At 40.5% G+C, this 12,758-nt stretch overlaps 1 protein-coding gene across 14 annotated transcripts in view; it reads right to left on the bottom strand.

Moving 5' to 3' along the window:
* INVS (inversin) overlaps window positions 1-6,413 on the bottom strand; it is a 370,054-nt gene extending 363,641 nt beyond the window's left edge. For 12 of the 14 annotated variants that reach the window (XR_005553994.1, XR_005553995.1, XR_005553997.1 and 9 more), the window contains exon 1: window positions 1,518-1,572. Coding sequence is in view for 8 of the 14 variants with exons in the window: in XM_039321646.1 (XP_039177580.1) it covers window positions 1,518-1,540 (23 nt within the window). In the remaining 6 variants the exon portion in view is untranslated. Of the gene's footprint in view, window positions 1-1,517; window positions 1,573-3,383 lie in introns of those variants that run through there. The other 2 variants (XM_039321650.1, XM_039321647.1) reach the window with 2 other exon arrangements.
* Window positions 6,414-12,758: the final 6,345 nt, after the last annotated feature.

Genomic DNA, 12,758 nt, shown 5'->3' with positions numbered 1-12,758 from the left:
CAGCAGGGCAGAGACAGCCTGGACAATTCCTATTGGCTTTGGAAAGCCAATAGAATTAGAATCTATTCAAGAGAGTCTATTCTATTGGCTTTCAAAAGCCAATAGAATAAAAGGGAGTAGCATAGCTAAAGAAAAGGGGGGAAAAAATGGCGGACTGCGTTGTTTGGCAACCCCTGTGAAATGGTCGTTCGACCCCAAATGGGGTCCCGACCCACAGGTTGAGAACCACTGCTCTAAGATTATCAGTTCATTTGAAGGAGAAATTTTGTAATGTGTTTCAGTCAATGGGATGAAAATCAAGTGTGAGTGGGGAAGATCCTGTCTTATTTAAAAAGCATTACTATCAAAGTCTGAACTTGTACAAATGTATATTAACTTGAACAAAGAATATTTCTTTAGTTGGAAAAGATTACAACATTATTTTTAAAGAGTTTGAACTCCATCATTGTCAGACAGATTGTGTACCTGTAAAGGTAATTTAACACCATTGCCCTCCTGAGGATCACGCCAAAAGTAAGGTAATAATTCAGTAGTCACAAATACTCAGGATAATGTCTAAGGAACTAAAAACTTCTTTTGTATTGGTGAATGATGAATGATAGTGTTCATTCACATACATATATATGTGTAATACACATTGAAGTATGTAGAGAAATATATTTATTAGTAAGCTCAATGTAGTGTGCTTTCCATTGTTAAGAAGGATAGAACGTTGAATCTAGTAAAAAAGAACATATTTCTTGCGTTACTGGACATTTATTTCTTGAACCGGACTGATTCACAGGACCAGCAACCAGGTGGAGTCTAAGACAACATGACTGACTGACTAGAAATCAAGCAATGGAAACAATCAGATGATCTGTACAAATACAGAAATTCTGAGTTCCTTTTAAGATTCAAGAAGGCAGGGAGCAAAAGGTCTATAAAATCTCTTATTTATAGGCAAACAGAAGGAGAGGCTTCAACTATTTGGGCTAGATTTCCAGAGCTCAATTTTTCCACTCACAAATATAACTACGTTTCCACATATTCCAGTAGAGTAATCTAGTGATTTACTTTCTACAGATTGCATATGATAGGAAAATATTAAGCAATCACTAATGTGATATCTAAATACATTGAATCATTTATTATTCTTCTCATTTTAAAAAATCTATATTAATTTGCAACTAAATTAGTTAAATAGTCATTTAACAAGTCTTCAAGATTCTTATTTTGTATAGAAAACAAAATTTACTAATGGCATGTCTTTTTTTTGTCTCCACATGTAGCTCCTCCTGGGGCCCTTAGCCTCCAAAAGCTTGTTTACAACAGCAATGACTTACTGAATCTTAATCAAACCTATTTCATGAATCACAAAAGGTGACAAGCAACAGGGAGAAAGCAGAATTATTTAACTCATTTTTTGCATCTGTCTTTACACAAAGGGAAAAAACAGCCCAACTACCAAAAATAGTGCCATAAAAAACAGAGTAGAAATTCAAGTTAAGATAGGCAAGAAAACGGTAAGTGAGCACCTGTACAGCCTAGATGAGTTCATATCACCAGGACCAGATGGATTACACCCCAGGGTTCTTAAGGAACTGGCAGATGTGATCTCAAAACCATTGAACTATATTTTTCAAAGATCCTGGAGCACTGGAGAACTACCGGAAGACTGGAAAAGAGCTGATGTAGTTCCCATCTTCAAAAAAGGAAAAAAAATGGACCCAGGAAATTACAGACCTATCAGCCTGACCTCAATACCTGGAAGATTCTGGAAAAGATAATCAAACAACAAATCAGCGAACACCTAGAGGCAAACAAAGTCATTACTAAAAGCCAACATGGGTTTGTCAAAAACAGATCATGCCAGAGAAATCTTATTGCATTCTTTGACCAAGTGACAAAATTAGTGGATCAGAGGAATGCTGTGGATGTAATTTACTTAGACTTCAGTAAGGCATTTGATTAAGTAGATCACAACCTACTACTAGATAAGATAGAAAAATGTGGGTTAGACAGTATCACCATCAGATGGATTCGTAGTTGGCTGATGTGTGGTCCTAATGGAACTGCATCTACATGGAGAGAAGTGTATAGTGGGCTCTGCTCTAGGCCCAGTGCTGTTCAACATCTTCATCAACGATTTGAAAAAGATAAAAGATAAAGAGACTGGACAGCCATTTGTCTGAAATGGTGTAGGGTTTCCTGCCTGAGCAGCGGGTTGGACTCGATGACCTCCAAGGTCCCTTCCAACTTTATTATTATTATTACTTATAATAATAATAAATACATGTCTGCTCACCATACAAGCCTATTTAAAACATGGTGGCTGGCACAGCAGCTATAGAAAAAATAATACGAGGAATAAGAGATAAATTCAATACTGATACAATATGCCCTTAATTTCCAGAATAAATCTAATATTAAGATACATAATTTCATCTTTGCTAACATCAATTAAAACAGGTCTTACAATGACAAAATTGAGTGCATTTGTAATAGAAATAAAAATTTTGAAGTTGATTATATACAAAGAAAGAATGATAATATAACTCATATCCCCAATGCTGAGTGTTTTCAATCAAAATAGGCCTCTGAATATAAGAAAATGGGTGTTTACATCCTCCTCCTTTATACAGTTCATTTGCCTCCTGGTTATTATTTTCTAGTGACACTAGTAAAGCGGGTACAGTATTTTCTACGTCGCATAAGAAAAGCACATCTTCCTTCCTCTGTCCTTACCACTTTCTACAGAGGGATGATCCAGAGCATCTCATCATACAGCATCACAGTCTAGTTTGGAAGCATCACTGCTTCAAACAGGAAGGCAGTGCAGAGAGTGGTGAGGATGGCTGAAAAGATCATTGGCAGTTCCCTCCTTTCCATCCAGGACATAGCACATAAGCATTGCTTGAGCAGGATCTGTAAGGTTGCCTGGGACATTACACATCCTCTTCACCGCCTGTTTTCCTTGTTATCTTCTGGGAGGAGGCTCCATGGTATCCAAAGCAGAAATCCAGATTCAGTCATAGTTTTGTTCCATACAGCATTAACCTTGTGAACTCTCAAGCTTCCTCCTTCCATTATGTATTCAAGATGGACAGTGACTAATATTTATATGTTACTTATATATAAGGGTGTAGGTCTATACTATATATATAGTATGTTTAAATATGTGTTATATATATATATGTACATTTAGAGCAACTAAATTTCATTTTTAATGTGTGCCATTGTGTCCACAGTAAAAAATGACAATAAAGATTATCTATTTATCTTAGTACTATTCTCCTCGTTTTACAAAAGATAGAGGATTTAAAGGTATTCTTTGTCAGCTGAAAGAATAATCCCACCCTCTTCGTTATCCCAAGCATCAAGAAACTTAAAAACAAACTTACCTAGCAATGTTTTCACGAGTTAAAATTGTAAACTTCCTCCCGCAAAATTACTTCCGTCGGTGGCCACAGAGGGTACTTCTCCGAATATAAACCAATCGCTTCAGAAGAAAACTACAAAACTACATTACCCAGCGTCCCTCACGGCTGCACTTCAAACTCGGAAGTTATATATGGTTCTACTTGGTGGAAGTGCAAGTGAGGTCTGTTTTCGCCTTCGTCTGTTGGTAGGACTTGCTGCTGTGCGAATTTTTTCGGAGCCCGTCGGAAGAGATTTCATAGTTTCTCTGTTTCTCTCCCTGTCTCGAAGCGTAGCCATCCTCGACCATGAGAATCGCCGCCATCTTTCCCGAGCCGGACTGTTGCCTTCTTGTTTTTCTGGTGAGCTAAGGGGGAAGAGTAGCTAAGATTGATTATCTGGTTGCCTGTTTCAATCGTGGGGGCCCATAGAAAAATGAATAACTGATATTTGCGTGGTGGGCGAAAGAGAGTACATAGGCATATTTGCTCCTTGTTCCCATAAATTTCTCCCCAGGAGAGAAACCGGTACCGCGGGAACCCAGCAGGGCGGGTTTGTGCCATGCTGGTGTGGCTCTATCTGATAGGCTGCGAACTTTTCGGACCCGGAATTTCTAGCCGGCGACTGGGCGGGGTCCGAATAGGTCGGGGCAGTGGTTGATACAATACATAGCAGGATATCTGGTTGTCGGGACTGTGTTGCATCCTACTTATTTCCTTAAAAGGCGTACAATATTTGCTTGTTCAAATGGGACTTTTCCTGTTGAATATGTGTAGGACTTTCAGAAGATCATCTTCGTGGCGACTTTGATTTAAAACATATTAATACATAAAAAAATACCAACCTGTTTCTCGCTTCCTGAGTTTTGAACCACTTTCATATCCTTTGGCTAGAAATGGCCATCCGATGTAGGACTCAATTTTTTAAAGTATGTGATCAAATAATTGTTATATATTACCTGCTGTGTTAAATTTAATAAATATCCGGATGTATAAAAATATATTGAACACATTAACTGCAGGTTGATAGTGATGTAGGATGGATTTTAAATCAATTATCAATCTAGAGTTCAAAATAAAATTTGCTTCCTACTATTTCTTTTCTGCCAGAGTGCCCTTCAACAAAAAAGTGAAAGTTCTTCTGGAAGTTTTAACATGCCCTTCACTTGTATTGAGAAAAGTCTCATTCTCACTAATACTGATGATACTAAGAAAGCACCAAAGACTCCACACAATCTCAGTGGTTGGCCGTTTAACATCCCTTTCTATTTCATATAATGAAACTATCTTATTACTTGCTTTAAATACAAAATATCTTAAACTAATGCTACTGATAAGATAATGACATACTTTTAGATGTGTTTAATGTTTCAGTCAAATAAAGGGATAGTTTTGATTTATTCATAGAATATAAGATGATCTTTAACACTGCTACTTGGAAGATTATTTCATATATATTTGAGTTGGTGTTGACTCCTGATAACTGGCTGAACAAGCCTTTGCAATTTTCTTAGCAAAATTTTGGAAATTGTTAGAGAATTCCATACTTCATCTTTTAGGGCAGAGGTCCCCAACCTTTTGGGCACCAGGGACTGGTTCCATGGAGAAAGGTTTTTCCACAGACCGGAGAGTGCATCGTTTTATGTGCTGCCTGCATCCCATGGATGGGCTTCGCTTGTTTGTGCAGACCAGTTGCTGGCACACAAATATTGAATATAACAGGCCTTCTAGCAAATTTTGTTAATCCAAATAAACTATAAATCCTTTTGTTGTTTCTTTCAATGAGTGCTGACTCCTGGTGACTGCTTGAACAAGTTCTTTCAGTTTTCTTGATAAGATTTCAAAAGTGGTCTGCCATTGCCTGTGTTCCATGACTGAGAGAGAGAGAATGACTGGCCTAAAGTCACCCAGGTGGCTTTTTGCCTATGGCAGGACTAGAGCTTGTAGTCTTCTGGTTTCTAGCCTAGAGCCTTAACTACTGCATCATACAGTAACATAATTTAAAATTTTGTTTTAAATATATAAACATACCTTAATTTCATTGAACAGAATTCACTGAATTCACACTAATTTCTGGGATTTGTAGAAATTAAGATTGAATATTATAAAGCCAATGCATCAGACACATAGCCACACAGCTATTCATTGGACAGTGAATTGACTGTTTTTGTTTGACTAGTTTAGAAAGGATGGTGTAGGTCATAGATTTTTCATGGATTTCATATGCATTTTGAGAAATGCTTGAGTGAAAGTGTCTCTCTTGATTTTTCTTCTGTTATGATCTATTGCAGAAAAGATACAATCTTTCTCTGAAATTGTGTTTATAATGAAGACAATGAAGCAGACTAAAGTAACGCTTGTATGTCTGTAAGTCATGGTAATTAATATTTAACTTCTAGTAGCTGGGCCATTTTCTCTTACCTGGTACTTCTGCATAAATCCAAGCCTAGCTGCTAAGGTCCTTTACCTTGGATAGTTTTTAGGGTTAAAGTCAAAATCTTCTCCAACAAGATGGATGGTGTAAAGAGTTTTAGAGCTAAAAACCAAATGCACATATCTCTATGATATCATCGAGTACTCAGAAAAGACCAGCTTCAGATTCCATACTAGTGGAATCTGATAACTGATAACTATCTGATTCCCTGATAGCTGCATTTAATTACCTGTAATTTCCTTACAAAGAAAACTTTAGGGAAGTTAAAACAGAACTATTCTTGCAGGCATTCCATTATCTTAAACTTAAAATCTTAAAAGTAGATATGTTCTGCTTCAACATATCCAGTGAAAGAAAGCCTGATCTCCCCCTGGGTATTTGTCTGGATATGTATAATTCTTATTGTTCAGAAGTTGTTTCAAATTCCAATAGAACCTACCATTCTAACACTGAATCCAACATGCATATCCTATGTTCAGATATTTAACAGAATAACAGAATTGGAAGGGAGCTTGGAGTTCTTCTAGTCCAGTGGTTGGCAACTTTAAACATTCAAAGAGCCACTTGGACCCATTTCTCACAGAAAATAAAACATTGGGAACCACAAAACCCTTTTGATATCTAAAATGAAGATAACACTGCATATATTCTTTTTTACCTTTATGCTATGTATAAAAAAAACTTAGTGTGTTGCATTTATGAACTGCTACAAAAAAAAACAAATTTTTATGCCAGAGAAAGAGGGGGAAAAAAACCTTTCTCCTTCATCCCAACAGGTGAAAACAATTTTAGTAGCTTATCTACCATTTTTAAACACAGCATAATTATCCCCATACCTCATCTCTTAATTAAAAAAAATCAAAATATTTCATTAAACATTCTTTACTAAAAGTCCAGTAAGGACAACATATATTCATATTCTCTCTCTCCCTCCCTCCCTCCCTCTCTCTCTCTCCCTCTTTCTCTCTCTCTCTGTCCCTCCGATCTTCTGCTCACCTGGCCAGCTGGCCTCACGCTGTTCTCCAACAAGCTGACACACATTCTTATTGGGCTGGCTCTCTCCTGCCCTTGGTCTGCCAATCCTCTTTCTCCACTAAGTAAGTAAAAGTGTGTGTGAGAGTGTGTGTGTGTGTGTGTGTGTGTGTGTGTGTGTGTATGAGAGAGAGAGAGAGAGAGAGAGAGCTGCTGCTTTCTGCTTCCTGCAGAGAAGCAGCAAGGGCAGGGAGCCTGCCCAGAGAACAGTGTGAGGCCAGCTGGCCAGGTGAGCAGAAGATCGGAGAGAGAGAGAGAGCACAAGTGCTTCTCTGTCTCTCTCTCTGCAAATGGCAGAGGAGGATTGGGAGCCACAGTAGAAGGCTGAAAGAGCCACATGTGGCTCCAGAGCCTCAGGTTGCCGACCTGTGTTCTAGTCCCATACTGTTGTGAGTCCGTGCCAGCCAGTGGATCCGGCAGCTGAGTCCGGGGAATCAGAGGAGGAGGAGGAAGAGGGGTTTGGAGAGCCATCAAAGTCAGAGGCAGGCTCTGATGAGTTTCAAGACTCACAATCTGATGAAGAGCCTGGCCCCTCCAATCGTGGTCAGGATGAGACACAGCTGTGTGGGGAAGATGAGTTAGACTCTGAGGACTCACAGCTGGAAGTCATTAGAGATGCTTGTAAAAGAAGGCAGTTAACTAGAGCAGGTCAGAGGGAGTCAATACGGCAACTCCAAGGGAAGAGAAGAAGGTATTGAGAAGCCACGCCTTGCAGCTGCTTAATAAAAAGAGAAGATATGGGTTATACTGGTTGCTGAAGGCAACCGTTGCAAAGTACTTCATGGGATCATGTTCTGTTGGTATTGCTGGTGACTAATTCCTTGTTTTGCATTGTGTTTCATGTGGACAATTTCCTCCATTTGAATTGTGTTTTGTTGCTTTTGGACCATTTGGCAGGTTTGTTACCAATATTAAAAGGGGTTTTGTTTTCTTCTGAGTCTCCAGCCTATTTCTCAAAAGGGGTTTTGTCCTTGTACATTTAACGGCGATAGGCTGGGACAGAACACATGCCCTGTTCAAGCAGGAAACCCTGATATACCATTTCAGATAGAGTTGTCCAATCACTTCTTAAACACCTCCACTATTGGAACACTCGCAGTGACCAGAGGCAAGTGTTCCACTGATTATTATTCTAAGTGCCAGGAGATTTCTTCTTGATTCTAGGTTAGTTCTCTTCGTAACTTTGAATGGTCACTAAGTGAACTATTGTAAGTCGAAGACTATCTGTACTAGTATTTCCTCCCAGTCTTGAAAGATTAACATTCCCATCAGAATGTTTAAATTTCTAGTCACCCTAATCAACTTCATTGTTCTTTTCTAAACCTTATCCAATTTGAATTGTGTAATCCACACAATTGGACACAGTACTTGAAGTGAGAGAGCCAGTTCGGTGTAGTGGTTAAGGCATAAGGCTAGAAACCAGGAAACCCAGCAATTTTATCCAAGCTGGATAATTTTGGGCTAGTTACTCTTTCTAGCCTTAGGAAGAATGCAGCAGCAAACGACTTCCAACCCCCCCCCCAAAAAAAAAACAACCTTGCAAAAAAACTGCATGGACTGTCTCCAGGAGTCAGTAATAATTCAAAGGCAAACATATGCACACATACACATATACTATGAGGTATCTGGCCAATGTAGAATAAAGTGGAATAATTTTCAAAATTTTGAAACATGTTTTTTATATTTGCCTATTTGGCTCTCATGTCATACTTTTGACTCACATTCTGTTTGCAAACCAATTACTATTCCAAATTATTTTTTACAATACTAATGCCAGACCAGGTATTCACTATTCCAATTTATTCCCCCCAAACTGGGTTCCACAGCTCTAAGTAGGGGATCAAGGTATTCAACTCCTGCCTCAGGAACTGCTCTTCCCATTTAACTTGCTAGATTACCAGTGTTTGCATGCACTCAGTAAAGGAAGTAATTGCCCTATCTTCCTTTGCCCCATGCACATGGACAACATCCAATTCTTTGCTTTCCTCCAAACAACAAAAAACATTTCTAACAAACTTAGCAGAGCAAGAGGAACATAGTGAGTCCCTCTTCAGCTTCCTTATTGCAGAAATGTATTTATATGTCCTCCCAAGAAGTCTGCTTTATAATTAGAGTGGTAACCTGTGCATTTATACTTACAAGCAAGTCCCATTGAGTTGAGTTGGAATTAATAAATTTACAGTTGCACTGCTCAACTACAGTATATGAATGTGTGTCTCAAATCCTTTCAGGATGAAAAACATTTGCAAAAGCAGGAAGGAGGAAGATGGATACCTAAATGGCTTTAGCCAGACAATTCACAATAGAAAAAGGCCCAATATGATTTCAGTATGCTAATCCGTCTATATTATACATCTGTCTATACTATTATGTTGCATAATAATATATATTACGAGAGCATCAAGATAATGAGAAGTGATAATACCATTTTATATTGCACTAGTGAGGCTACACTTGGAATATTGTATCCAGTTCTGGTCACTAGGATACAAAACAAACAAACAAACAAAAGGTTGTGATCCTGGAAAGTATCCAGAGAAGAGCAACAAAGATGATAAAGGTGATGTTAAATCATATGACAAATGGTTCAAGGAATTTTTCAATATGTCTAGCCTATTGAAGTGAAGAATTAGGAAGTACATGATAACAATCTTCCAGTAGTTTGTCTCAGAGAGGAGAGGATTGATTTATTCTCCAAAACATCAGAGGGACACAAGACTATCAACTCTTTAAGGAGGATTTTCTCTATAATTTTTCAACTTCACAATATAAACTGACATACTCATCCTAGATATACCCTCCTCAGTATAGGCATATTATTTTGATTTTTCTAATTAGGACTAATAGGCTTATAGGTAACATGAACAATTCCTTATATTTCAATATTTGTTTTTAACTAACAAGTTCTGTGACTTGAAAAAAAAATGCAAATTCCTGCTCTATACTATACTTTTCATGTACATTATAGGAATGAGGAAGTTTACATTGTCTTTACAGATAGTCCTTGATTTCTGATGACAATTGTGGCTGAAATTTCCATTGCAAAGCAAGGTGATTATAAAGTGCAACAGCATCGCTTAGCAATAGCAATGCCTACAGTCCCTATTGCTATCATTAACTGACTCCCACTATCCTTAGGCAAGGCAACTTCTTGCCGGTTTCCCACAATCAAAGTCAATGAGGAAGCTGGCAGGAAGTTGCAAGTTCCAGGCCTGCAAGTTGGTTGCTACCAGGTGGAGGAGTGAGTGAGGAGATGGACAGGGTTGAGGGTGAAGATGCATCACAAGGAGGCTCTGTGAGGATGAGAGGGTCAGGGAAGCCTGAAGGGTATGTGAGATGAACCATTCAGTTGGGGAGAGTATGAGGGAGTACACAGTAGGTGCTCATGGGATGGTAAAGGGATGAGAGGCACTGCACAGGTTGAGAGTGCACAAGAGACACCATGCAGGTAAGCTGGCACGAGTACAGAATTACAGATGGTCCTCAACTTAAAATCATTCATTTAATGACTGTTTGAAATTATAATGGCGCTGAAAAAAGTTACTTGTGACCATTCTCCAGCATGATGAGTGTAGAATCCACTGGATGGGTTATTTCAGCCTTCCTGCTCAGATAGACTAGGTCAGAACTTTGGCCACGCCTCCCTCAGGATGTGTCTTCCCAGTTTTGACTTAGTCTCGGGCTCAGTTGGGCGCAAAATTTTTGGCTCTCTTAGTCAGGATAGATTAATTGTCTTTTAATATTTTCTAATTGGGATTTATTAATTTCAAATTGTAATTGGCTTATTCAATTGGTATTTTATTTAAAATTGCAACTAAATTTCACGAATTGGCTAATTTTAAAACTGAAATTAATTTGGGGCCTTCTGGCTTCTAGCCACAGGCTCCTCTGCAGAGGGCTGCAGCAGCTTCTTGCTGGCTGAGGACTCAGCTCTCAGGCAGGGAATAGAGGGGCCGTAGATCAGCGGACCAGCTGAATTTCAGCAATCGGAGCCCCTAGGGACTCAAATGGTTCAGCGGCTTCCCTTTCGGCTTTGGAGACACGAGGCTTCCTTTTGGATCCCAAGATCGTGCCAGCAGAGACGGCGCGTTTAACTGCAAGTTTCGGATAAATATTTCATTAATTCTATCTGGCTCTGGGATCGGCTTCTGACTAGGGATTTGTTTTCCCTCAATTTCCCTTCCTTTCGAGTAATAGTCCTTCTTGGGAGGCTCTAAAAGAGGCGTGGTCGCCATCTTAACCGCGGGTGGGGCAGGCGGCCGCCATTTTGAAGCCAGCAGAAACAACGGCTGCCATTTTGGGTGTGGCCTGAGCGGTCGCCATTTTGATTGGGGCTTTTTGAACAAGGGAGCCATTTTGGATTGCCTCAGTGTGCCTCACACGGCATGGAGGCCTGATCCTTCTCTTGCGGGCCTGACTTGTCAGTCCTCATTTGGGGGAAGTGATACAGGGCTGATTTCAGACCCGTATTGTGGATCATTTGGATTCTACGTACTTATTGTGATTGCCCAATTCCGGTTGGTCCTTGGGGTGAGTTGAGTGAAGGTGCATAATTTAATCCACCTGTTGCTATTAGTGTGTGGCATTTGTCATAGGCCTAGACAGGCAGTTCTAGGAAACTGACTGTCCCTTGCCATTGCTGTTGTGCAGAGTGAGGATCAGTTTTCCATCTCTGTCAACTAGATCTGTGTAGTTGGTCTCCCCCCACCATCTGGATATTTCCTACTCGGTATATCTGGATTGCAATGGCGGACAGTTCTTCGCCTCAGGCATCACAGGGTTCCGGGATTCCCCCCTCTCAATCAAAGTGCAGATCTACTGTTCTCCAGCACTGGAGATGGAGAATCCACCAATGGGTTGAGACTGTATTCCTGCCCAATCAGATCAGTCAGCCAAAGTTGCCACGCCCATCCTGGACCACGAGATCCCAGTCTTGATTGATCTCACCCACTGGACAGATGTGCAAGTTTGGCTCTTAGGCAAGTACAGTCTATCATTGGTGGATTTCATTTCCAGTAGATTAGTTAATTGGATTATTTATTTTGAATTAGATCATTGCCAAATTCTAAAATTTCCACTCCAAAAAAGGCTAGAGATAACTAAATTCCTTCACTGGGGAGGTATCAGGCCTTGTTGGGGACGGGGTCCCATCCCCTTCCCCCCTCCCCACACCCCCTCCATTAGCCCAAGAAGGAACCTGAACTAACAGCAGCTTGGACTAACGGCTGTTAGTCCAGCAACAGTAAACGCGTTTGGGAGCGGAGCTTGCGTCTGCAGCTTTGCTGAAGAGTTCAGGCGTAGGGAAAGCCTCCAATTCACTCAGCAGTGGCTTGGATGGGCCGCTCCGGACCCACAAAGCCATTTTCGGAGAGGGGTGCCTTCGGAGGAGTGGTGACTGCCAGCAGGGAGGGGTGCGCGTGCAGAGCTCCACACGGAACAGCCGTGGACCAGCTGACAGGCGGCCGCCGGGAAACCTCTGATTCCCTTCAGACAGATAGCTTCCAAGGACTCAGAGCGAGCATCCTTCCTCATGTGGGCTGCCATTTTGGGAGCCGTGCGACGCACGCGCGGCTCCTTTGTTGTTTGCATGTGGCCTGGATAGGCCCAAAGGACGCAGGCTCGTACAGGAGAGCCACTGCGCATGCGCGGCCGTCATTTCGTGCATGCGTGGTTTACATTCCCTGTGAGGCCTACATAGCACAATAGGCCTGAAGTCAAAGCACCAGCAGGTGGCAGCAGTGGACAAACCGGGCCGCAGTTAAACTAGGCAGGCTCAGGCTTGAATCCTATCTGCTGGTTACTTTATAAGGATTACTTACTTGAAGGCAGATCAAGGTCTAGCCTCAAATAAGGATAAATAAATAAAGATAATAAATAAATAAATAATAAATAAA

Source organism: Crotalus tigris, unplaced genomic scaffold (assembly GCF_016545835.1).
Source record: "Crotalus tigris isolate CLP2741 ecotype Arizona unplaced genomic scaffold, ASM1654583v1 scf7180000023774.461318, whole genome shotgun sequence".
Lineage (NCBI taxonomy): Eukaryota > Metazoa > Chordata > Lepidosauria > Squamata > Viperidae > Crotalus > Crotalus tigris.
This window is presented reverse-complemented; position numbering and strand designations above follow the sequence as displayed.